This window comes from Lissotriton vulgaris, chromosome 6 (assembly GCF_964263255.1).
Source record: "Lissotriton vulgaris chromosome 6, aLisVul1.2, whole genome shotgun sequence".
Taxonomy (NCBI): Eukaryota; Metazoa; Chordata; class Amphibia; order Caudata; family Salamandridae; genus Lissotriton; species Lissotriton vulgaris.
Window position 1 is genome coordinate 537,461,636 of NC_141694.1, and position 27,750 is coordinate 537,489,385.

General features: G+C 45.8%; 1 protein-coding gene across 2 annotated transcripts in view; it reads right to left on the reverse strand.

Moving 5' to 3' along the window:
- The window catches only part of PHIP (PHIP subunit of CUL4-Ring ligase complex), a 2,330,659-nt gene that overhangs the window by 2,161,723 nt on the left and 141,186 nt on the right, over positions 1-27,750 (reverse strand). For both annotated transcript variants that reach the window (XM_086926531.1, XM_086926532.1), the window contains exons 7-8: positions 20,181-20,341; positions 2,564-2,785 (exon numbers count right to left, since the gene is read on the reverse strand). In XM_086926531.1, the coding sequence (XP_086782657.1) occupies positions 2,564-2,785; positions 20,181-20,341 (383 nt within the window). The remainder of the gene's footprint in view (positions 1-2,563; positions 2,786-20,180; positions 20,342-27,750) is intronic.

Sequence of the window (27,750 nt, forward strand, 5' to 3'; positions counted from 1 at the left end):
CATGTCCCTATGCTACCTTCACGGGGGCGCGACTGCGCCCCCCAACTTGGATTCCGCTCTGCTTCTTCGGGGTCCGGGGATGTGGTCACGGGCCCCTAGGGCATATTTTAACAGAGTGCGCAACGGCACACCCCGACTTCGGTGGGGCCCGTAGTTTAGGTCCGGGCCCCTCTCCCCGCATACCTTCACGGCGAGCGCAACAGCACTCCCCGACTTTATCTTCGGCAGCAGCTAGGGTGGGCTCCAGGCACCCCACGGGGCAACTTCACGGGGAGAGCTACGGCACTCCCCGTCTTACCTCTTCGCGAGGGTGGCGACGGTGCACCCCCGCCTCCATCTTCAGTGGGGGGTCATGGTGGGCTCCTGGACACCCTGCAGGGTACAGTCACGGGGAGCGCGACGGCGCTCCCCGGCTTCCCTTCTCTTGGGGCAGCCCCGGGAGCATTTTGCCTGACTGGCGGCAGAGCCCCATGCACTTTGTCGTCGGTCCCTCCAGGGGTCATAGGTCGTCTACCCTCTGACAGTCAGGCTCTACATTGGGTGTTTGGTTTCTAGTGAAGGACAAATTCAGTTGTGTAATTTGTGCAGGCCTCACAGAACCTGCCTCGTTTTCCAACAGTGACGGAAGTCTCTTTACTCAAGATCCGTTGTTAAGTCTTCGGCATCAGAGTCGGCTTAAAACACACAGATGTGATTCCCCCCCTCCATTTCGGCTTCCTGCGCTTGCGATTCTTCGCGTTCGGACTAGTCTCCTAGGAGATCTGGTGCAGAGCCACTCTGTGGTACATTTTGTGACGTTGAGCCAGAGGGTCACGGAGTATCTTCTTCGGTCGAAACGAACGACATGTGTCGCAGTCCTCCTCATCGTGCTCCGATGATATGCAAAGGTTGCAAAGTTTGTGCAAGTCGGTGTGCAAAAAATTAGCGCGACACCCAGGACAGAACTTGAATGGAGTCCATTCCATCAACTGCTCCCGACCCCAGGGCGGGTAGGCCCAACGACCGCTCACGAATCTTCAGATTGAAGGTTTTCGAGTGTAAACAATACGCATAGAAAGGGAAAAGTGATGGGGTTCCCCAGGGCTCCTCGCTGAGTCCCACGCTTTTCAATCTCTACGTGCGGCCGCTGGCTGATGTCGCCAGGCAGTGGGGCCTTACTATGGTCTCATATGCCGACGACACACAGCTAGCGGTCACGATCAGCGGGGATGCCGAACTGGATGCCCCCAGGTTCCGAGATGGGCTGAGAGAGGTGGCCAGCTGGATGAATAACAACTGTCTCCAGCTGAACGCGAAAAAAACCGAGGTGATGATCGTGGGAAGAGGAACGGACTGCTGGGGGGACAATTGGTGGCCACAGGAGCTCGGGCCTGCCCCCATACCGGTGATGGAGCTCAGAAACCTGGGAGTATGGCTCGACCACACCTTATGTTTTACCACCCACACTAAGAGAGTGGCAGCATGCTGCTTTGGTGTTCTGCGCGGACTGAGGCCGGTGCTTAAATTTTTCGATGCCCCGACGAGACAGTTGGTCATCCAAGCGACGATCATCTCCCGGCTGGACTACGCCAGCTCGCTCCTGCTGGGAGCTAACCAAGCTGAGATCGTCCGCCTGCAGCGCGTCCAGAACGCGGCTGCGAGAGCAGTGGTGGGCCTGCCGAGGTCCTGTCCCACGTCCAATACTCTGCGGTCCCTACACTGGTTACCAGTGAAAAGCCGAATCCATTTTAAGGTACTCAGCCTTGCTTTTAAAATTTTAAAAGGATCGGCACCTGAGATCCTCAATAACCTCCTATCCCCTTATGTCCCGACACGCTCCCTCAGATCTCTAGGGCAATCCCTTGCGGTTACCCCGCGTTTCAGGCTTAGCCGGATGGGCGGGCGCTCCTTCCGTGTGAGAGCTGCGGCTCTCTGGAATTCTCTTCCTTTGGAAATCCGCCTTTTAGAGGATCTACTAGCATTTCGCAGGGCCGTGAAAACCTACCTGTTTTAATCTTTTTATGTTGACTCTCACTTTTTTCCGCGTTGTGTTATGTTCACCTTTTCCATGCGCCAGGACGCTCCTTCGCTGGAGCAGCTGCGCGCAAAATAAATGTAGCTAACATAACATAACATGGATAAACAATACCGTTGAGTGTAGTGGATTGCGCGTGTGGGGCCTGAAGAACGATGCCAAACCAGAGTACAACAATTTACATCCGAACCTGGTGGCGGAAGAAAACAATCTAACAATGGAGTCGATACCCATGTGCACTACCACAGAAAGGAGGAGTCACCTTCCTCGTGGCTGGAAAGAGTTCTTAGTAGAAAAACAAAGGGCAAACATCCAGACCCAACACTAGATGGGGATCTATGTGCAGCATATGATCTACAGCTCATATGCCTCGAACACAATATTTTATTAAAGATAAGAGTGCATAAAGTGTAAGAGAACAAATTAAGGAAGGATTGCTACCTTTAAGAAAAAAGTAAAAAACACCAGTTTGTGGTTTAGTTACATGTAAAAGTCATTGAAACCCTTTGAAACATTGCGTACATACAACTGAATAAATGCAATGATCACCTGTAGTGATGTGATGGATGCACTGTGGCCTTGTAAGACAGCAAGAGGAGCACATGTTCGCAGGCACCACACTCTAATCATTTTATCACAACTCCCTGCAGCAATCATGGTGTTCTCGTAATTCACCGCCATATCCGAAATCTCAGCAGCATGACCTCTTAAAGTGGCCAGTAACCGTCCATCATCAGTTGACCAAATTTTAACCAGGCAATCATCAGAACCCTAGAAACAAAGGTAATAATTGTTAAGTGTTGTATGGTAACTAATATGCATAGCCTGTAATCGATTATTTACAAAGACATGCAGTAGATTTGCTGGATAAAAAAAAAAACATTTCAAAAGAGTTTTTAAAAAAAAGTAAAAATCAAACCAAATCCATTCATGGAGTACAAAATCCACACTATGACTTTTAGGTTATTTGCGCTTCTTCATGAAAAGGTGGATAAGCAAAAACATGTCATACTTACAAAAACAGAATCAAAAGATGACAAATATAGGATGCAACAACAACGGACACAAAACATACCCTAATTGATCACACTCTTTGAAATGTGATGTACCTATTTCAAGCAATACTTATTTTACCAACATCTAGAACGGTCAATATACTATGTAGGCATCACATTTAAGTTACAACTAGTTGTGTCTCAAGCAATACATACACTATATACGGAACTAATTTCACTGCCATTTAACAGTAACTCAAATTAAATCTTGGGTGTTATTTGTAGGTCAAGAGTTCTTAGTACAAACGCCATGTCTTGTCCTGATCGTCATTTTATCATTCCGATGGAACTGGTATTTTTTTGATGTGCAGAGGGATCATGCCACGGTTCCCTTTAGATGTGCGGTAGGTCAGGCATGGTGAGAGCTTTAGCCAACTGCAGCATTTAGTCAAACAAAAATCACACATTCATTTTAAAGGAAACCGAATGTCGGGCTTTCGATCCGCCCCTTTTCAACCTCTGGTGTGATGGAGAGTATTTCAAATGCACAGGATAATACGCAATCACCGGTGGGACGTATTAGTCCCTTTCATTTATTGACTTTGCTAGTAATGTGGGTTTCACTTTGGAACAAGCACTTGCATCTGAACTAGATAGTTGCAGTTCTCGTCAGGTTAAGTGATGGCATTTTGCTTTTATATGTCTGACTCTGCACTTGCAAAGGGAAGGATAATAGAGCTCGCCTGGCTTCAGTCAGTACTCCACACATGCCAGATTTAAAATGACCCCCTTATATGGTGATGTTTAATCTGATAAAGATGGGTGGTATTGTGATTACGGGGTTCAGCTCTCTCTATTCTGAAATGAAGGAGTCACCAAAGGTATTTCCATCCACCTGATGAATATTTGTAAATGAATGCTTAGTAGTTCCTAGTGTGTGTAATAAATTGGGTACTTTATTCTCAGCAAGGAGACAGTTGTGGACTGATTACCTGTAATAAAATCTAGATGTTAAAAAATAAACGTAGAAATTCACTGGAAAAAAACAAAGGCTAAAGTGACGCTATAGTTCGGTATAGACAACAGGGATTCACTCGCATTAAAAAAGATAAGCTTACAGATTCACAAAATAAAAATACAAAGATTAAAGGGATCTTATAGTAAGGTGAAAATGTCTTCTGTGGCAAATGGATCTAACCAAGGCTCTCCCCACTGCTGAAAGAGGCCTTGCGCCACGTCATAGTTCAGACGCCATTCGTGATCCATCATGCACCGACGGCTGAGTTCGTCCGCCCTGATGTTCCAGCGGCAGCCAGAGGCGCAGAGCCTCCTGGCATAGGGTCCACAACCCCACCCCGCCCTGTTTGTTGCAGTACCAAATGGCGGTGGTGTTGTCTGTGAACACCTGCACTACACTCCCCCGGACAGAGGGGAGGAATGCCTTCAGTGCGAGCCGGATCGACACAGAAGACACAGTAAAATGATTAACTTGAGAATTTTGTAAGAGACGCTGCAAGTTATCACAAGCAACCCAAAGTAAATACAAGAACTGATGTTCTCCATAATCACTACTTGCAATCAACCACCAACATCAATGAACTAGCTCCAGTTACACTTAAAAAAGGAATTAAAATACTTCAGAAGTACTGTGCCCCGGGCGTAACTGGTGCTTGGACCAGTGGTTGTCTACCGAGCGCTCACTGTGGGCTCTCTGGACTGCTGCTCAGAAAGTGTTGAAGATAGGACACGGATGGTTCGTGAGCCTATACTGTGATACGCTTTCCGCCCTGATGAGGAGCTACAGGGGGAGTTCCTGAGTGGATACGGCTTGGATCGCTGCTGCTCTGTGTGAGAAGTTGGCCTGATATATAGTGCTCACTATTCTAGTGATCACTGTGTATCATACCAAACGACCCTTATTGATGATTGGTTGTAAGTCAACCTTATAGACCAGCTATCCTAGTAGCTTGGACAAACGCAGTCTTCAGGCTAAACTCTAGAGGGTGTGTTAAGCCAGCTGTTTTACCATCACATATACCCCTTGAACACCAAGTGAAAGGACACCGCACAAGTTATGAAAATAAATGATATTTATTTATAACAAATCCACCCTGAACTCTTTGAGTCAGGGAGCTAAGCACAATACAAAACTCTTAAGAAAATACTACAAGTTGCACAATTTACACAAATGCCAGAGGGGCACGAAAAACCATATACTTTAAAAGTGGAATGCGAAATACTAGCAGGTAAGTAACAAGATCCAGAGGCTTCAGGATCGCTAGGACTACACTACTAAACACTAAGGTTAGGAGCAGGAGGCCTAGGGAGATCGGGTGCAGAGTGTGCACTCTCACGCAGGATGCGGGACAAAGTCTATGGAGGCGAGTATTTCTAAAGTTACTGTTATCGGACGTATCCGACTAGATAGACTGAAAACGAAAAAGGATCTGGACACTTGGATAGTGAACCTGCGTTGGAGCACCGAAATGCTCGGGTTACCAAGCCCAAGGGCTGCGGCTGCATAGGGTTCAAAAGTCGTCGGGAATCCTCGTTGTAGTCTATGGAGCCTGAAAGAAGAAGTTGCTGGCAGGCGACCAGTGAAGATGTTCGGTGTGATCCAAGCCTGGATCGGTGATGGAGATGACCTGAAAGCAGAGGGGACTCAGTTCTTAATCACTAGCCAGTGATTGTGTGAGCACCAGGATGGCACCGGATGAAGTCACCTCGACCAGGTGAGTGGGCGACGCTGGACTCTGCAGTCACACGGACCAGGAGGCGTTGTCAGCGACCAGGCTGGAGGTGTGAGCTGTCCCACGAAGGTGTCTGTTGTCGGCGATGCTGGTCCCAGGATTGGGGCAACAAACCTTGGCAAAGGCAAGCCCACGCGGTGGAGTCAAGATGGCGTCTGGAGTGGACCAGGAGGGTCCGGGGTGCTCCTCTTTTGGAAGGGAGCAAGGGCCAGTCTGGAGCAACCGGACCAGCGGTGTAATAGTCGTGGTACGTCGTCAGGAGGGCCACTAGCCAGCAGGCAAGTGACCGGACAATGCGGTGAGCAGCAAAGGGCAGAAGGGCCCCACGCAGATCTCGTGGATGCTGGGGGGCTGGACTTCAGTGCTGGAGCTGCTCAGGGTCGGGGCTTCTCAAACCCCAGTGCACTCACTCGAGGATCCCTCGGCGGTCGTGCTGGTTGAGCGTCGTGCAGTTTCTGAAGATCGCCGGTCCCTCAGGTCTCGTCGCACCCACGAATCTCAGCTGGGCTGATGATGCAGGTAGAGGTCAGAGATGCCAGGGAATCCGGGTCTCGTCGAGCTGGGCAGTCTTGATCCGGAGGATGGACGTGCAGCAAACCGCGATGCTTAGATGGTGCCTGCGGGTGCAGGGTGGCTACTCCTTAGCAACAAGGGAGAGTCCTCAAAGAAAGTCAAGAGTTCCTTTCGTAGAAAGTCGTTCAAGATTCATGATGATCTAATTTGGGAAGGGGGCCCGCTCCTACCTTTCTCCTAAGAAAAGGGGCTGGCACGCGACTAGGTCCTGCCCATGGGTGGGACCAGGAGGGGGGTGGTTACACCCCTCTCCCTTGTCCGGACTTTCCCCAGCTCAGGCTGGGGTGCCCTTGAAACTGGTTTGAGCCGGCATATGCACAGTGAGCACCGCGGTGCCACTTGTAGTCACCTTCCTCTCAGCCCTGCCTACCTGGGATACACAAAACCTGTCAGGGATGGTGTTAGCACCCCCCCCCCCCCACCCCCCCCCGACAGGAAACCCTTTGTCCAAGCTCTCCTCGCTGGAAGGAGTCCCAGCAGCAGGAGGTCAGACTTGTGTCTGTGGTGGCAGCATCCATTTTGTGATGCTGAGGCTCGAGTTAACTTTAACCGGGGTTCACAGTTACATACATGTCGTGTCCCTCTAGAAGGGTGGAATGCTAACCCCGTTGCCAGAATTGGCGAGGGGTTAGTATTCCAATTCGTATGACACCTTACTCAACATGTTTTAATAAAGCGATACCAAAGTTGGCAAATAACCGCGAGGATTATAATGCACTTAAGAGTATATGGTACGCGTTATCATGGAACAGCTATTAGGACTTGGTTCCGCAAGCTGCAGACGGGCTCAGCTCATGCCAGAGCACCATCTCACATAATTCCAAGCACTCTGCCTTCAGGATTGATAAGGCCTGCCATAGGAGTGACTGATAGGAATATATGTGTCCATTTTAGGGTTAGATATAGAGATACTATAGCTAAAGCAAAGGGTGATTACACCACCTTGCCCCAGCAGTCGTGCAGCCAGTTGTGTCAGATTTGGATGGCCAGCCAGGGGTGGCATAATACATGCTGCAGCCCCTGGTAGGCCCTGGGTACACCTATGCCCTGGATACCCAAGGTATGCTGTACAGGGACTGATAAGGTGACTCCGTATCCAATTAGATATGTACCTAAGGTACATGGAATCCATTTTACAGAAAGAGAGCAGTAGGCCTGGGGCCCCGAATAGCAGGGTCCCAGGTCAACTATGTCGGAAAACCAGCAAAACACCAGGCAAAAAGTTGGGGGTAACCATAGTCAGATATCCACCTTCCTACACTCTGTACCAGGTTAGCGGGCCATGATAAACACGAAAGGAGAGACGGTGATGGGAGTAGCGTATATGATCCTCGTTGGGGCCCTTGTCGTCGGAGGTGCTCTGAATATTTTCAGTAGTGGAATATCCCCCTCACATTCCTGTTTATTGCCAGAGGGTGGTTTGAAACGTTGTGGACGCACTGGACCGGGTAATCTGGTCTGGTCTGAGTGACGCCTGGGAGGACAGTAATAGTGTTTCCTCTTACTGGGGCCTTCCGATGGGATGAAAAGATTGGTTGCCTCATCATCGGACGTAAGCCTGCTTTGATCTGCTCCGGGGATAGGGAGGAACACTATGGCGGCAAAACCGGAATCTGACAAATCCCTGCCACGGTCCTCTAGGGTTCAAAAACTATCCAATCAAATAAATTGGATCGCTATACCCTAGCTAAGGGGTCCCCGGGTGACTCTAGTAAAACGCCATTGGTGAAAGAAGACTTAGCGTCTGCCCCCGCTGAACCCACATTAACGGATCTTATGGAAGCTATTAACGGGGTGCAGACGGCACTGGGTCAGAAAATGGAAGCCCTGGATACCAAATTGAACACTGTTACAATCGAGATGGGGCTACTCCGAACAGACCTCACGAAGACTTAAGAAAAGGTCAAGTCACTCGAACTTTAGTCTAAAAGCCTAATAGATGATGTGGGTCAGTTGCAGCGAGAGGTGCAGGATCTTCGGGCCTCAAGGGCTCTCGCAGACCGCAAACTGGACGAATATGAAGGGAGAGTTTGACGTAATAATATACGCATTCTTGGGATACCTGAGAAATCAATAAGCCAAACACCGGATCTGTTTATTGAAACTCTTGTCCTGAACCATCTCAAGCCAAAGGGCCTCAGTAACTTGTTCACAGTTGAATGAGCACATAGAGTCCCGGGGGGAGGCCGAGGCAGGAACGCCACCTCGTCCCATGATCGCAAGAGTCATTAATTTTCATGACAGAGATGCGATTCTGCAAGCCGCACGAAATGGACCCCCTTTGAAGTACGAAAACGCGTCCCTTTCCTTTATTCCAGACTTTACCCAGATGGTTCAGAAACAGCGTCAGAACTTCCTAGCAGTGAAGAAGAAATTGAGAGACAAAGGTTTAAAATACGCGTTGATGTTTCCAGCCCGTCTCTGTGTTGAACTGAATGGGAAGACTTGGTTTTTTGACAATCCTGAGGTGGCGGCGAACTGGCTGGACAATGGGGCTGCGACAGAGAAGGAGTGCAGCGGCCAGGGCGAGACGGAAGAACAATAATGATGGGGATGAATAGTGATAAATTATGTCGGGGGTGTGGTGGGTGTGTATTGTTCTCCCTTGCTTCGTAATGTTCACAACGGTATGGTACTATGTTGATTTTCAAGGTGGTAGAGGCAGGGGAGCAGGGAGCGGAGTGGGGTGCTAGTAAATGTAGGCCCTCCTATTTTCTACCTTTAATTAGTTGTAGATTAGAACTGGGCAAAAAGGGGATGACATGCACACTGCTAGTTGGGGAAGCGCGTAAGCGGCATGCAGGGGGGCAGGGTGGGGGGGAGAAGAGTTGGGGGGTATTGTCGTAACATTGTACGTCATATTAGCATTTTGTTTTCAGTTTTTTGAATTATTGAAGGCATCAGTGTATTGAATGCAAGTATATTGCAGCAGACACCAGAAGATCAGTTCCTTGTTTCACAGGATGATGGGGCGTAGCGAGCTCAAGGTTTTAAGTTGGAATGTAAATGGGTTGGGGGACAAAATCAAGCGCAGTGTGGTCCTTCAATATCTCAAGCGCCGGGTGCCAGATGTGGTCTTGCTCCAAGAAACGCATTTAGTTGGAAATTCATGCCTGGTGATGCATAGAATGGGGTATAAGTTGATTGCCCATGCAGAGTTCACAACTGGGTCCGGGGGGGCAGGTATCCTCATCCGAAAGGCACTTCCCTTGGTGGTGGACTCCATGTAGGTGGATGATAGGGGAAGGGTCGTTGGGAGGGGCATGTTCTCACCCTTTTGTCAGTCTATGTCCCCCCAAGTCTACAGTCTACCTCGTTCTTCGATCAGGGAAAGCTATTGATTGAGCTGTCGGTAGGGCTCTTAATTATGGGTGGCGATTTTAACGCAGTAGTTTCAGGAGTCTTGGATAGGCATCCCCCACGAGATATGGGGCATGCCCAGAAATGGTTGCCCGATTTCTTGGATGCAATGGGTTTGGTGGATAGTTGGCTTCTGTTCCACCCAGATAAGCAGCAGTACACGTTCCACTCTGGTGCACATGGTAGACGCTCCCGGTTAGACTATTGTCTGGTTCCTGCCGCTCAGGCATCTTATATCATCGAAGCGGTTCATCTTGCTTGGGGCATCTCTGACCATTCACCGCTTTGGCTCCGATTTTGTGTTGCTCCAAGCTCTGCGGGTAGGATTGCTCCTATTAACCCACGATATATGCAAAATCCCAAGATTCGTAAGGACCTCATAAAAGCCTTAGACGATTATTTCACGAATAATGTAGGGTCGGTGTCCTCTCTGGTGTCTCTTTGGGAGGCATTTAAGACTGTCATCAGGGGTCAAGCCTCATCATCAATAAATGGAGCCAAGAGAGAGGCAAAGATATTGTTGAGGCAGAAACTGAGATTGGTAGGCTTGAGGAGGGGTTCGTAACTGGGGACAACACCTACAGATCTGCATATTCAGAGTCTAAAACAACATGAATATAAATCTTTGGTAACTGATAGGGCCAAGGCTCTTCACAGGGAACATAAGGGAAGACTTTAAGACCTCGGAGATAAGGCGGGGAAACTAGTCACTTGGTTAGAAAAGAGATAGGGCCGGACGTGTGGTCCCAGAGTTAGTTACAGATGAGGGCGAGTCGATTACAGACCCCCAGAGTATTGTTAACAGCTTTGCGACATACTTTCAAACGGTCTATGCTTCGGTTGCGGATCGACCGGAGGAAGACTCCAATTTGTTGTTTCGAGATATACAACTCCCACGTTTATCTAAGGAGAATAGTGATGTTATGGATAGTGCACTGACGGTTGAGGAAATAACGCAAGCCATTCGCTCGTTGAGTTCGGGTAAGGCACTCGGACCTAGCAGGCTCCCAATTGAGCTGTATAAACTCAGACCAGACAAACTAGCTCATTACCTTAAAGGTATGTTTGTCGAGGCCCGGGAGAAGGGAGTCCTGCCTCGGGAGCAGAGAGTGGCGTCGGTGTAATTCATAAGGAGGTAAACAAAAGACTAAATGTGCTTCGTGTAGACCCATCTCCTTACTAAATGCAGAACCTAAAATATTAGCCAAAGTTTTAGCTACTAGATTGATAAAAGTGATTGGAGAATTGGTCCGGATCAATCAGGCTTTATTCCCCATAGAAACACGGCTTTGAATCTACGCAGGTTACATGGAGTGATAGCTGGAGCACACACTTTGCAAGAACCAGCTGTGATCGCTTCTCTGGATGCAACTATGGCATTCAATACCGTAGAATGGTGCTATTTATGGGCGTTGCTTGCAAAATTTGGATTCGGACCAGACTATTGATTGGGTGCGTTTATTATATGCTGAGCCGCTCGCCCAGATAGTGGTCAACGGTCGGGTCTCGGCGTCCTTTGGTGTGGGCCGGGGCACTCGACAGGGTTGCCCCCTCTCCCCTCTCCTTTTCTCATTGGCTCTTGAACCTCTGGCGGCTGTGATCAGCTGGGAACCATCAATCCGTGGAATGCGGTGGACCCCTGACTGGGTAGATCGAATCTCCTTATATGCGGATGGTATTCTGCTTTACCTGACCGCCCGCGTAAGTCCCTAAAGGTAGTGCGTGATGTTCTGTCATCTTTCTGTAAAAACTCCGGACTCTCAATTAATTGGGGGAAATCCCTTTTATGTTCTTAAAGGTGAGGCTCCAGTTCCTCCGAGAAACTGTCTCATACAGATCAACATGAATGGATTCAAATATTTGGGTATCTATGTCTCCCTGGATCCGACACTAGATATGTTGAAAATCTTCTTCCTCCGTTGCGGAGGCTTAGAAGTGATTCCGCTCACTGGCGAAGGCTCCTGATCTCATTGTTGGGCCGCACGGCCATATTCAAGATGTCTTTGTCCCGCTTTCTTAAATGCCCTTCAGAACACTTTAGACGTAGTGCCCGCTAGTTATTTCGGCGAGGTTGAGGGGCTACAACGTAGTCTGTTATGGGAGGGGAGGTCCCGTATCGCCCTGGCAACACAGACGCTCTCATGGTATGACGGAGGTATCGACCTCCCAGATATCAAGCGCTATTACTGGGCCTCCCTGCTGGCTGCAATAAACCATGGAACTTATGGGCCGTGTCGGATCCCAGTTATGCTATGGACAAATGGCTCCTCCCAAGGGATAGTTATGACAGGGCATTATATTCCAGACCGATGAAGCTTGCTCTGACAGGACCCACCAAACATGCAGTAAAGATCTGGCATGATGCCACAAACTCCTTGGGGTGGAGAAAAAGGCTGACACTAGCAACCCCACTTTTTGATTCAGAACAATTGGGTACGTTTTGGAACACAAAGGGATTTGATAAATGGGAACTGATAGGGATTTCAACTATAAAGGATATATGGGGCAAGGGGCGGATTAAATTGTTTGAAGAAATACAGGTAGAATTTGAGCTTTCAGGTTCTGAATATTATCGATATATGTAAGTTCAACATTCGTTAATGGCAGCGCTGGGTACGGAGGTGGATATACTGGAAGCATCGCCCCTTGCGGTAGAATCCTAGATGGTCATCTCCCCAAAAAGACGATCTCCCTGATCTATAAAAAATTAATCAATAATAGGGCTGACCTACTTAAGGAGCTGAGGGACAAGTGGACACGGGATGGGATAGAATTGGATGATGAAGACTGGTAACCAGCGCTATCCTCCCCAAAAGTGGTCGCTATTCCTGCTAGGCTGCGACTGGTACAGTTAAAGATTCTGCACTGGGTCTATGTCTTGGGCCCCCGCCTTGTACAGATGGGGGTGTTGGAAGTTGGATTGTGTAGATGTAAGTGTGGGCTGGTAGAAACGTTTTCTCATCATCTGGGAGTGCAGACACACAGCCGAGTATTGGAGTAAGATTCACGACAGTATCCGGGAGGTTACGGGTGTCTCCTTATTACCGGAGGCACCCAGATGCCTTCTCAATATCTGGGAACCCACTGATCTTAACTCAGCACAGACGCAGTGGGCCACTCTGGGCTATATAATTGCGAAAAGAAACATCGCTCAGTGGGGTGCTGAATTGCCTCCCACCCTAGACAATTGGAAGAATGACTTGGACTGGAGTATGTTTCGGGAAAAAACTGTACTTGGCGAGTGGCCGTCCCCGAAAATGGGCATCGATTTGGGATCAGTGGAATAAATAAAGGAGGGAGATTTGTGCACCACCTAGAGATACAGTATTTGATGTTCCCCCCCCATCCCCTTGAATGTTTTTCTTTTTTGATAAATGTATGTGCTTTGGCTCTGCTTCCCCCCTCTCCTCTCAAATGTATTTTAGAATGGTAAAGCGATTCTTCTGTATTTTGTCAATTTTGCTTGTTGCCTTGATTCAATAAAAAGAATTAGAAAAAAAAAATACTTCGGAAGTCTCAGAAGTTAAGCGGTTAAACTTGATCCATTGAAATTATCATCCGATGTGTCCCACTACCATCGTCCCTCTCCTCTCACCACTCAAACCTTTACATAGAACCCTTGTCAGAAATGCTACAACAGTACACCGGCGATCCCCAATTCTACCTTAAGGTATATCTAAGCACTTAAACAGCCTTCAACAGGTCAACATGAAACTGAACCCAGAGAGGACTGAATTCATACTTCTATATTCAAAAATCCTCATCCCATTAGTACAAAGATGAATGAATGAATGAATTACTTCCCAGTGCATAATGCCTACTTTTCTCATCAGCCAAACCTCTTGGATTCCCAGTTGTGAACTGATCTTCAGGAATAAAAAAAAATCTAAAAAAGTGGCAACAAACTTTGCACCTTCATAAAGATATGAACAACTCCATTTTACCAGAAGAGAGACAATCAGCAGAACAAGCATTAGCTCTCTTTCATATGGACAGCAGGCCTACCATCTTAGCCGGATATCCTAGAGCGTTCATCGCCCTCATAATACTACCCTACATGTTGTGACGTGGGTGGTACCAACCTCTGGGAAATTGGGACACGTTACACTAATTCTGCAAATTTCAAAGTTTTTATTTCGATTTTTAGAAAAATCATAAAAGACATCAGCATAAAAAGAATTTATGACAACATTTAAAACAGAATAAGCCAGCAATATTTAGACAAAGTAAAAACCATTAAAACAGGAGAACAGAACTTAAAATATTTACAGGACAGCAGGTTTCCTAGAGGGAGGGGAAAAAGAGGGACATTTGAAGAAAGAGCTAATGGGAAAGTCTCAGCTTATTAGCTCTTATCACCCAGGCCTAACCCAAGAACTTTGCCACTGCTATCACAATAACGTGTCAGTCCTAAGAACCCTCAGAGCTGCCATGGCTAACCTGAAGCCCACATTTTTACAAATAGGGTTCAACCATTTTAGTCTGGGGATCCTATAGGACGGGCATATAAAAAAGAAGTGTGCAGTTGTTTCCATCACCTCTGGGCAAAATGGACACTGGCCTCCACATCCCCGTTTCCAACTAAGCATATGGAACCCCAAAGGTAGGGAACCCACCCTAAACTGATGGTACAGTTCTCTTTCTAGAGTGCTTGTAATGGTATCCCAATATGGCTCTAAAGTCATAGTCATCTTGAACTCTAAGAACCCAATAGTTAGGGAATTATTACTCTGGGATAGTCGCCGTTGCTCTATATGGTTCCAATAAGCTTCTTTTAGTATCTTCTTGGAAGGAAAGACCACTGAGGATGGAGATCCCCATAAGCTCCTCCTGCCCATGGCTACTAAGGTTGACTTAAGCTCCCTGAACCACTGGATCTTATCAGAGGTGTTCAGAGACTTGACTTCGCTCAGAGCCTGTGCATACTGTGCCAGCTCTGGAGTCGTCCAGAGTCGGCACCAGTAGGCAATGGGGTGAAATCGAGCCTGGTCCCTAATATTCCTACTACCCGTGTCAAGATACAGGGGGAGCAATGGTGTAGAATTGGGGAGCCACAGGAGCACTCGGAGGAAGTTGTTGTGTGCCACGGCTAGGGGTGATAAATCACTGAAGCCCGAAAGTTCCGCACCATATAGAATCGAAGCCCTCACCTTGTTGTTGTAAATGTGTAAAGCGGGGGCAATAGGCTTAGATTTGGATTGTTTATGCTCTCTAAGCAGGGCTCCCGCCAACTGCGAGTGCTTCAGGTTCATTGGGTCTATATGGGGTTTCCCGAAGTTTTTACCTATTGTTAATCCTAGGTATGTAAATGTGTCTATTTGTTCCAGGGGGGGGGGGCTTGCTCCAAACTAACCATCCCCCTCACAGTTTTATTCTTGTGAAAAACCAGGAATTTTGTTTTGGACACATTAATAACTAAATCCTGGTCACAACAGAAAGCCTCAAAACAGTTGAGGGCGTCTTGCAATTCCCTTTGAGTTCTCCACAACAACAAGGTGTTGTCTGCGAACATCAAAAGGGGAATGTGCAAACCCGCAATTCTTGGTGCGTCTGTTGGTTGTTTGTCAAAGTATTGTGTGACTATGTTGATAAACAAGGAAAAAAGTGTGGGGGCCAGGACACACCCCTGCCTGACTCCCATTCCAACCTTGAACTTACTCATCACATTACCTTGCTTCCCCCATCGTACCTGGGCATAATTTGCGTGGTGGAGGCTAACAATAATATTCAAAAGTGCTGAAGATAGTCCCATTGAGTGGAGGGCCTGCCATAATTTGGCCCGAGGGACCAGGTCGAAAGCTGTTTTTAAATCGATAAAAGCAGCGTAAAGCGACCCCCCCTCCCCGAGTTACAACCTTCCAATGAATAGCCGCAAACCTAAAGGCCTGATCGACTGTGCCAGTATGGGAGCGAAAGCCGGCATGTAAAGGTGTCAAAATAGTGTTGTCCTCAATCCAAGATTGAAGTCTACCCAGGACCAGTCTGGCCACCACTTTCTGGATACTGTCGATCAGGCTAATGGGCCTGTAATTGTTGGGGAGGGAGCAATCACCTTTTTTAAATATTGGGATGATCTCCGCTCCCACCCATGTTTTTGGCGGGGGTGCTCCACTTGCCACTGCTTTAGCCCAAAGGAGTATATAAGAAGCCTAAGTGTCAGGATCCGATAAGAAAAAAATCAGCCGGGACACAGTCTGGACCCGGAGCTTTCCCACGGGGAATACATTTCTTAAATTACTCCACTTTAAAAAGAGCTTGTATAAGGCATAAACCCATTCACACAGGGCTTTTTTCATACCCAAAATAAATAAAAAAAATATAGAGGCCTGAGACAAAAGATAGAAATAAAGACTAATTATAATCCTAGAATTCCTACAGCTAAAGAATAAAATTGCCATACATACCTTCTCAAGTTTAGGAAACAAATCCTGGAACCAAATACCAAAAGGACAAAAAGCACCCCTAACCTACTTAGCCTCTGCAAAAAGATCAAAATACACATCTTCAAGCTCAACCATCCATAGCTTCCCTGAACACTAGCTATTTAAGTACAGCTACTCCTATGCTACCAAACCTTATGACATTGATTGTATGCATCTATAGGAATGTTTCCCAAACTGTGGGTTGAGAGCAGATTTTGATGGGACGCTAAAGTCCAAGTAATAAATAAAGAGGCCTTTGGATTCAATATTTATTGTCTTACATTTGCTGCACTTCAAAGACAAATGTCAAATGACAGGCTATGCCTTCTGAAAACTTTCAGCTTATTTATTTATTTATTTATTTATTTTTTAAATGGAGATTGGTGTTTACTCCTCTTACTTTCAAGTCAAAGAAAGAAAAGTAAAGTGAACTATGTGACAATATTGCTGGGATATAGGGCGTGTGAACAGAAAGGCTGTCGGATGTAATGTTTGTGGAACAAAACAAAAGGTATATGCCTGTAAATTGACTGTAGACATTAAGCATTTAGAAAGCAAAAATTAAGTACATTTTCTTGTAGTTCTGAAGTGTGACCGAAACAACGATTTTAATAGGAGCAAAACAAATCAAACCACTTTACTTGATAATGCACAAATAATAAATATTCACTGATGTCAGATTTACACACAATCATTTGTGTGCAATATCGTTTTACCACTAAACGTTTGTGCAAATTTAGTGCCCATTTCAATGGAAAATGTGATGTCTGAATGGCAGTGGACTACAACATTATGCTTTAGTTGCATGAAAAAAAAATGCCGCCTCATATCTAATATAGTTAAGTGAATCACAAAAGTTAGTTCTAAAAATTGGGCTGGGGTTCTAAAAAGTTTGGGAAGCACTGATCTTTAGTGTTCTATGTAAAGTGCTGAAGTGGCTAGGATCGCATTATATGATAAAAAAAAAAAGAAGACCTACACAGACTTTCCACTTCTGCAATTGATTCCACTCTTTCAATTGACTATTATAAAATTGAAGATCAAACATGACTAGGCAGCCAATTCGGATTCATACATGGTCCTAAAACGTAGCCAGAAAAATACTCTAATATGCGCACAAATATGAAACATTGGAAATAAAAATGTAAGTAGCACAATCACCTCACAAAAGGTTTGTTGCAGCTTCATTATACAACCTACAATAAAACGGATACAAATGTAAAATAATAACCAAAACATGCATTTAGTGGGTAAAGACTGCATTTGTTTTTAGCTCTCGCCTAGGCAGCGCGCATGCGATGCTCTAGTAGATGACCTTTAGAAATTGGTCAACTCTTTTACAAGCACTCGTGCTTGTGCTGGCATCCAGATTGCGGAAGCGAGCAGCGGGGCGCGCGCTAACTGAAAACAATTGGCGCGCGCGCGCGCGCTGCTGCTCGCTCCCACAAAGTGAATGCCAGCACAAGCAGAAGTGCTTGAAAAGAGCTATTAACATCTTGCGACCAGGGCTCTCAACTCCTCCCCTATCTCTGGGATCGCTGCAAGGCACAGAGGGCTTGATCGCATCTCGGGGGCCCGACTCCTCCTCTCCCACTGGGATTGCTGCAATGCCCTTAGGGCTTGATCACATGATGACAGCTCTAGACTCCTACCATTGAACCGGGATCGCTTCAATTTTCTTAGAGCTGGTTCTTTAAATGTTTGTCTTCTCCGGCGCCCTTGTGCTGCGTGCGGAGCTCAGCGACAAGAGAACCAGCACTGGTGTTCATGCAGGGCAGTGGATTATATGCTCAATGCCTTGATGTGGAGTTGCACACATTGTGTAAGACAGGACACACTTTAACTTCTGATGCTGTAATCTGGGGCTGCGATTGAAGCTATTTCGGGTGCCTTGCATTTCCGGTGCACCTGGCCAGCGTGCAGCTTTAAATAATTTTTGAGACATTTCCATTTCAGTTTGACATGTTGCCAAGTGGTGTGAAAGATTTATAAAAGGCCTGCCTGTGAGCCAGGGTGCTGTAGTTGGAAAGGAGGGGTGCATTTACCATGCCGCTTCCTGCGAGTATCCGGCCCAGGTTAAATCTCTGATGGACCTCAGCATCAAGAGGCCGTACCAGAAACATACAGTGTGCTAAAATAGGAAATATACTAAATTCGAAAATATACCGGCATTGGTGTACAAAACATAGTAAGAACATACTTTATTCTGTATTTCTTTCAAAATCTTCCTATAGGGCATGTCAGACCTTAGTGCCTGATCACCAAAGATCTCAAAAAGCTTAGCAGCCAAAACAAGAATTAGTGGAAGTAGCTCTAAGTGTATTAAGGGAGTTTGCCTTAGCAAAGATTGAGGTTGTTTGAATGTGTTCTGTGATGCCAGTGTTTACAGACTATTTGAGTCTTTTTCCGAACTGTATAGAATTGGCTCCTCTTTGTAAGGTACTTGATGGGCGTGAGGAGTTTGCAAGTTTATAACTAGGTACACTTTTAGACTTCCTGCTTGGTTGTCCCGTGTTGGTTTGTGCGATATTTTTAGGATGTCCACATTAGATTAATTTGTGCACAGTGAGTTTTAATAGTTGAGCACCCTTGAGCAATCTCCGGCTTCCCAGAAGAAGGGGATATCTAGGCTATGGGCGTGATATGGTAACAGTTTACAGAAAGGATATCGCTGTGCAGTCTTCTTGCATTAGCCCTTAGCCTGGCACCTCCAGTGAAAGTGCCTTTTTAGGTGTGGAACTAATTCGCAAAAGGACTTCTTGCTTAATGTTGGGTGAGTGCGGGTACCTTACTGAAAGAATAAAGGATGTATGGAGAAACCAACATATGCTCCCACACTCGTTTGTCAGCCGAGAACCTGGCCTGGTCTGTCTTGGGAAAACCCAGTAAGAGTAGTGGCTCGCACTAGCCGTGCTTGTGCGAGGACGGGGTCACCCAAGGGTAAGTGATGGCTTTTCATCCTTTTAAAATAGGCTTATCTACACATCCTCTATTCTTTCTACTGAACTATCGTTCAGCAAGGAGCAATTTTGTTACTTAGTTACTGTTTGAAGGATGTTGTTTATCTTTACTTTATTTCCCTCCACGCTACTGTTGTGTGACCAAAGATGGCTTTGAGTTTGGGAGGCCGAGAGGAGTGCTTTGTCTCACTTAGTTTTAGAGGACAGTGGTATCTGAACAACACAAAGGAATGAGTTACATCGAATGCATGTGCTTGACGTACGGTGGAAGAAAGTAGATCATGTAACTATTTTGATTTCATAATCAAACTACAGGGCTTTCCACACGTGATGTCTCTGGAATTGCATTATTTTGATTTTTTTTATGAAATAGGTTATTGGACCTTTCTACATGTGGAATTCTATAGAGCTGGCATTTGAAGAGGAGTGGAGAGATGGAAATTATTTGCGCCGGCCAGCATCTGGACACTTACTGGGTTGTTCACTGTTTACAGCTCAACAAGTACTTTTCTCCATAAAAATCATGTTAAGGCGGCAGCTATGTTACTAAGACGCTTGGATAGTGTATGTCAGTGCTTACCAACAAAGTAATTAATGGAAGACCCCCTTTTCGATCTCAAGTGTGTGTTCTACAATTCTGCATATACATACTTTTTTGGGTGACGAGCTTTTCAAACAGGTTTTCCATATTGTTATACTCCTTTGACACAGCCTTGTCAATTTAACTTGAACCCGCTTCATGGCAGTGGGTGTAAAAATCATGTTTATGAGTTTCCTGGCTTAGTTTGTTTTTTTAGGTCAAACCTAGCCAGCAGTACATTACCAAGCATGTTTCTGTCCATGACACACAGGGATTGCGTCCTTAAACATCATAGGGCGTAAAATTGTATGGCAGGATTATTAACAGGATAATGTGCTTAATGGCTAAACATTTATAAGGTTCCGAAGGAGAGACTATTTGGCAATGCCAATGCTTGTTATGTATAATCTCTTAATACAATTCAGTCACTTCCTCATTTGGGAGGGGCAATCTTTCACCAGATATCAAACGATTAAGAAAATGTTAAAACTGGTAATTATTCGTTTCATGTACAAGTAACACTTACTGTAAAAATCCTCCTGCCAGTTCGATCAAACGTCACGCAGTACACTGAAGACAGGTGCCCTAGAATCCGTTTGTGCATTTTCATATGTTGATACACAGGTGTTGGAACAAGATTTTCATATCTATACTTTCCATTTAGTTTTCTTGCAAAAAGTGTGCTTGCTGTCAAAGTTAAGAAAAAAAATAAAAAATTTAGATTTTAATAGCCCAAATGAAAAAAAGGAGGAACATACAACAACATTCAATCAATCATATTATACTATACTATTGATGCCACGTTAAAATAAAATCTGCTCTTCCTTGACTGATCTTTACTATTCTGACAAAATATTGGCAAGCACTAAACACACTTTCACAGCAGTTGCCTTTTAGGGTCAAAACAAACTGAAGCCAAACTTCAAAGTCTGCATACAATATTATGTGCTACCAATTGAAGCCAAAAAAAGGTACAGATACATCAAGGTACAAAATCGGTTTAGGTGGCCTGCACTCTTGATGGGGGAAGCAGATCAAGATTGCTACAACCATGGTTAACAAATTGTCATCTAAAAGGTAGTGTCCTTTTCAGTAAAACTGCAACTGATTTTCCATTCGTTATGAGGAAGAACAAATGTATGAGAAGGGTAAGACCCAATGGTTTTTTTGTACTATATTTAATTTGATAAAAAGCAACTTTTGGTTAATGGTTTCAACTACTTATTTGTTGGTCACGTGCTCTTGATTGGCATAGCTGCACTCAGCTACAGCAGCAATTTAGAAAACCAATGATCCAAAGATTACAGATTTTAAATAGGGTAAAGCATCCTCTGCCCTATATTGTAAGGTTATTCCAAGCTACAGAGGAACGAGGATGGGAGGGGTGGTGGGAGGGGTGGGGGGAGAATCCTGTATAAAGGTGCAACATGGATTAGTTACTTACCTGTGATCCTAGTTCTCTTCCAGGGGTATCCTCATCAAAGTCATAAGCACATTAATATTACCGCCCATGTGCGGGACCCCGGAAAACATCTACATATATGTATATATACATATATAAACACTCACAATGCAGTCCTCTCTGTAAGAGCTGAACAATGCTGCAAAAGACTTCTTTGCACATAAACATTACAATAAAAGCAGGGAGAAAGAAAAACCTTTGAAAACTGCTTTATTACACAGTAGAAAAGGTAATCCTGCAAGGAAAATGAAAGCATTGTCAGCACATCGGCTGCATTGTAGGGAAAACCATAGAGTAGAAAGCTGAACAGCTAATATAGAAAGTAACAGAAAACTGGCACTGCGCCTTTAAGGCAGCCATGACCCCTAGCTCCCATCATGTCTCAGGGGTGACAGGTCAGTTCTTTTGGATAACCGCAGACCATTTCTTTAAAAATCATACATATATTTCACATAACTACTTGCCCGGGGAGGCGGGTGGGTTGCTTATGACTTTGATGAGGATACCCCTGGAAGAGAACTAGGATTACAGGTAAGTAACTAATCCTTCTCTTCCAGGGGATCCTCATCAATAGTCATAAGCACATGAATAGAATAGCAAGCCAACCCCTCATCCGGCGGGCAAGTAGACTGGAAACTATGCAGACATCAGATAACAACCCGCCTTTAGGCGAGCACAGACTCCGAGCCTTCAACACTTAAACAGATTCCGCAAGGAGGCCTGGCCCACTTGGGTATCTGCTCTGGAGTCTGAATCCAGACAGTATTGCCTGGTAAATGTGTGAACCGATTTTAAAGTTGCCGCTTTGCAAATCTCGGCCATCGGTACATTATGCAAAAAAGCCACTGTTGCCGCTTTGCCCCTAGTAGAGTGAGCTTTAGGGGTAGGGAACAAAGGTTTATTTGCCAATTGGTAAGATAAGTTTATACACGAGACTATCCATCTAGCGATGGTCCGTTTGAAGGCACCAAAACCCGTTCTGACCGAACCATAGTTAACAAATAATTTGTCAGATTTTCTCACAGATTTTGTGGCTTCTAAGTAAAATTTGAGAACTCTTTAAATCCAGCGAATGCAGAGCACTCTCCGCTGGAGTCGTAGGGTTTGGAAAAAAAGAGGGCAAAGAGATGGACTGATTTACATGGAACTCCGACACTTGAAGGGTGGGTTCCCATAACCACTATTATGGTGGAACACTGTATATGGCTCCCTAGATGACAAAGCCTGAATTTCGCTAACTCTGCGTGCAGAGGTGATAGCCACCAGGAACACCACTTTCCAAGACAGGTGTTGTAGAGCGGCTTTATGGATGGGCTCAAACGGATGGCCCATGAGCTTGGATAAGACCAAATTCAGCTCCCAAGGTGGAGAGGGAGGTCTCACAGGAGGGTAAACCTTCTTTAGCCCCTGTAGGAAATCCTTAACCAACTGAAGCTGAAAAAATGAAGGTTGGTTAGGAGACTTGAGATAAGCTGTAATGGCTGCCAAATGTACCATTATAGAAGAGTACCTTAAACCAGACTTGGCCAAATAGAGTAAGTACAGTAGTATGACCTCATCTTGACCAGTAGTTGGGCTCCAACTCTTTTGAACGCACCACAGATAAAACCTCTTCCACTTCATAGAGTATGATGCTTGTGTGGAAGGCCTCTTAATCCTTTAGAATGTCCATGCAGTCTGAAGGAAGATTTAGGTGTCCATACTGCAGGACCGCAGGAGCCATGCTGTCAGGCTGAGGGAGGGGAGGATGGAAGATCTCCCCCCCCCCCCCCATCTTGGAAAGAAGGTCCGGAATGCATGGAAGTTTCCGATGCGGACGAATTGACAATTGCAAGAGATCCGGGTACCACCACTGGCGAGGCCAATCCGGTGCTATTAGTATCATTTTCCTCCTGGATCTCAGAAGCTTCGCCACCACCTTCGGAATGAGAGGGAGGGTTGGCAAGGCGTATGCAAACGTCCCTGACCAACTGATCAAAAGTACATTCCCCCTCGTTCCTGGTCGGAAGAACCTGGATGTGAAGGCGTGGCATTTTCTGTTGTCTTCGTCTGCGAAAAGGTCGATGCTGGGATGACCCCACTGCTGCAAAATGTCGTCTACTACGTCGTCCTTGAGCACCCAGTCCTCTTGCTCTTGGAAATGACGACTTAGGGAGTCTACCTGAAAATTCTGCTGTCCCGGCAGATGGACTGCCATGATCGATAGGTTCCTAGCTAGCAGCCAGTGCCAAATCGCTTGAGCTTTGAGAGACAGAGGACGAGATAGAGTTCCACCTTGTTTGTTTAAATAGTACATGGTGGTTGTGTTGTCCGTTTGAACCAAAATTGAGTCGGACTGAGGGGCTGGTTGAAAAGCCTTGAGGGCCAAGTGGACTGCCCGCAGCTTGAGCATGTTGATATGGTAAGTCTGCTTGTGGGGTGGTCCATCGCCCCTGAGTTTGAAGAGGTCCCAGATGATCAGGGATTGTACAGGCGTAGGCTGATGAAATGGAACTCCCACCATGAGATTCTGAGGGCGTATCCACCAGAGGATGGACTTCCTCGCAATGGGGGATAGAAGAATCCGGTCGTTCCACTGACCTGAGGCCTGACTCCATTTGTCTTCCAGGTCTTGCTGAAGTGGTCTCGTCCTCAACCTGGCATTGGGTATGTGAAAAATGCAGGAGGCCATTGAACCCAGCAGAGAAGCCACCTGCCTCACTGACGGCCGCGGAGTTTGAAGAATCATGTGTCCTTTGATCTTCATTGATGATAGTCTTTCCGAAGAGGCACGCGATCTTGATCGCGACCGCCGTGTCGGAGAGGGATGAGACGTTTGTTTTGACGTGGATCTGCTCAGCGTCACCAGTACGGGGGTGACTCTGGATCTCGAGTGTCTCCTCGACGTCTATCTTGAGTGTCTCGACGTCGTAGGACGTGACGCCGAATGGCTAGTCTCCAGATCTTGCTCTATGAGAAGAGCGTGCCTGCTGCATCCCTGCTGCTCTGTCCGACGGAGAAAACCTTCGACGTCGAACGATCCCTCGACGTCGACACCCTTGGCCTTGACGTCGACTTCTGCCTCATCGGGGATCTGGACCTAGACGTCGAACGTCGTTTTGACGCCGACGGAGATGGTACTTGCCTCGACGTTGAACGCCTTTTGGACGACGTCGACATGGACGTATGCCTCGACGCCGGTCGCTGATGATCCTGCGACTGCGGAGCTAGACTCCACGTCGACAATCGCCTGGTTAACGTCGACTGAATCCCATGCTTCGACGTCGAAAGCCTGTGACTAGGCGGCGACGGAGCCTGTCTCGACGTCTAATGCGGCTTCGACGGCGACCTATCTCTCGACGTTGTGCGAGCCCGCACCAACGGAGATGGCTCCCTCTATGCCGATCGTCCCCTGGTTGACGATGGAGGTCTTGACGTACCTGTGAATCTCGACGACCGGTCCTTTTTGTCGCAGTTTTCGTCGCTGAAGAAGGGTCTTGAAGCGCCGAGCCAGACGCTTCTTCCTCAGCGGTGACCTGCCTCTAGAGGATGATCTTCTCTCTGCAAGGCCATAGAGTCGAATCCTCTCTCGGTCTTTTAAAGTTCTTTTGGACAGAAGACAACAATGCTGGCAGGTGCGAGGATCATGATCTGAAGGCAAACATAAAACACAGACTGAATGGGAGTCTGTTTTTGCCTTCTTTTTGCCACAGGAGGGGCAAGCATCAAAAAGGGAAGGCATTTCTGACTGGAAAATAATGCCAAAACTGTTGAAAAACACTTCAACACTGGAAAAATGTCGAAGGAAAGAGATTTAACCTCAAAAAGTGAAGCAATTTCTGACTAAAAATCAGAAAAAAAGGAGCTGTAGAGACCAGGGTCCTGTCAGAAGGAGCCGGATAGAGCAACTGACCTGTCACCCCTGAGGCATGATGAGAGCTAGGGGTCATGGCTGCCTTAAAGGCGCAGTGCCAGTTTTCTGTTACCTTCTATATGAGTTAGCTGTTCAGCTTTCTACTCTATGGTTTCCCCTACAATGCAGCCTATGTGCTGACAATGCTTTCATTTTCCTTGCAGGATTACTTTTTCTACTGTGTAATAAAGCAGTTTTCAAAGGTTTTTCTTTCTCCCTGCTTTTATTGGAATGTTTATGTGCAAAGAAGTCTTTTGCAGCATTGTGTGTGTGTGTGTATATATATATATATATATATATATATATATATATATATATATATATATATATATATATATATATATATATATAATCTATGTTTTCCGGGGGTCCCGCACATGGCCGGGAATATTCATGTGCTTATGACTATTGATGAGGATCCCCTGGAAGAGAATCAAAGGTGACTTCAATATCCTTTCAACAGGGAGTATTGTATAATATACGGCTACACCATCATACTTCCAACCAACTGCTCATATCCAAGGTATCTCGTTCTTTCACAAGAAATGGATAGTATGTTTGCAAACCTGAAGACTAAAAGACAAATCTGTAGTGCCAAGTTAAGGATACCATAAAACAGTTGGCAATGTGTTGCAATGCTATTTCAGAATCTGTCTAAAGTAAAATCAGGTTTATAAAAGGCAGCAGCTTAATGTCAAAAACACAGGTTCGGTCTTTTCTGTAATGACACATTGTGACAAGAAAAAAGAAAAATCAACACATTGCTATTAATATCTTTTCTGCGGATCCTTATTCATTTCACAGATATCCATTAAACGAGTAATGCCAGATTTCAGTTTCGTTGTTTACAGATGTAATCATGCTCTGTTCCTGCCTCTTTCGCCATGGCTGCTTGCCATTGCACCTTAACAGCAATAACTTTAAAGTTCAGCAGCTAAGTCATTTTCTTATGAATGATATCACGACAATAAAAACATTACAGGCAAGCTTTTATACAGAGTTTTCAGTTTCTACCGTATTTTATTTCAGTAACCTCAACACGAAGTGTTTGCTAAAAATGCATGTCGATACTGGGGAAACATTACTAAACATTATTATTTTTTTTAACCTTTAAACACACCATCCAGACTAAATACTTCATAAATCAAACTGTACTTCAAACTATACTCAACTAACCCAGGAAATAAGCCAAAGGAAAATCATGAGAGCCCAACAGCAAATCAAGTGCCAACAGTCAGACCTAGTCTGTCCTTGAATCATCCTTATTTGATGCTAAACTGCAGTTAAGTAGTCTAACCTGTCTTTTTTGTTCACAGCTGTGCGAAATCGTCATTTCATTTTGTAGATTGATTGGTGTACTGCTTCTTTCTTGGTACTGCAATGACATTGTGGTACTGTATGAGATTGCTGCCTCATTTCTCAGTGGTGCATGTACCTGCCGCGGTCCAAAAGGACTGCTGCACACTTTGAGAGCCAGGCCGGATACAGGCCTACATCGGTAATTTTGCCAAAGTACCACTTTGTAATATACAAGTGCAACCACATCCCATTTCAAATCTCCCCAATTTACCAATCCTGGTGAGTAGTTGTTAGGCGGACTGAACACGTATGATAGGGCACAGTGGGAGACTTGTAATATCACTGTGAAAGTCAGACATAAGCGCCCTTCCTGCAACAGCAGGTGTTTTATTCGACCTTTCAGGACCTGCTGTGCAACTACTGGGGGGGGGGGGGGGGGGGGGATATGGCTTCAGGCACGTTCCGTTAATTTATTTTTATATAGCGCAAATTACCACTGGTCTCTAAGCGCTTCAGAGAAGGAGCAGGGCACTGCATAACTGCAGGGCAGAGGATTAAACAGATGTCAGTGTTTCTCTAAACAGGTGGGTTATTAGCAAGTTTCTAAAGGGGAGCAGGGCTGATTCCTTGAGCAAGGACTCTGGTAGATCATTCCAGATCCGTGGCAGGAGGACCAAGAACGCTCTGCCCCCTTTGGTCTTAAGGTTGTATCTGGAGGAGGCTAATCTGCAGGTCTCTGAAGAACGCAGAGCCTGTCCCGACACATACTTTTGTGCTCTGTCTTTTATATATTTCGGCGCATCTCCATGTAAGGCCTTATGGGCTATACACAGACTCTTAAAGTGCACCCGCTGTTTAATAGGCAGCCAGTGCAGTTTATAAAGCAGGGGGGTGGTTCGCGTGCGCCTAGGGAGGCTAAAAATTAACCTGGCTGCATCATTTTGCTTAGACCCCAGTACTGAACCTAGGAGCCAGTCCTGGAATTACCGAAGTAAATCAACAAAGTAATCACCTGTGTTTATATAAGGGAATCCATTGAACTCAATGCTAAATTGTGTGTAGAATTGTGTTGCCTACTGCAACCCCTGCACCTATTGTCTTTACAAAGTTTATTGCCTTTCTGCAAAGTACTCATCTAAGACCTCTCATATTGAGAACAGTATATTTTTGATGCCTGTTGGTTCTAGAAAAAAAAACTATATCCTTTGATATAAAAACAATTGGCCTGGAGTTCAGTCTTTGAGTGTGTGAAACCTTTTGCTGACTAAGTGTGTACAACAAATGCTTTACACTGTCCTCTGGTACTGCCTTACTGCTCGACCAAGCTACCACTTTAGAGAGCAAGGTCACACCTGGCTTTAACCTGGGTTATACCTCTGGGGTATGTGGAGTCGTGTGCACACTGTACCTTACTCTGGTCCAGTATATTTAGAGCCACTTTCT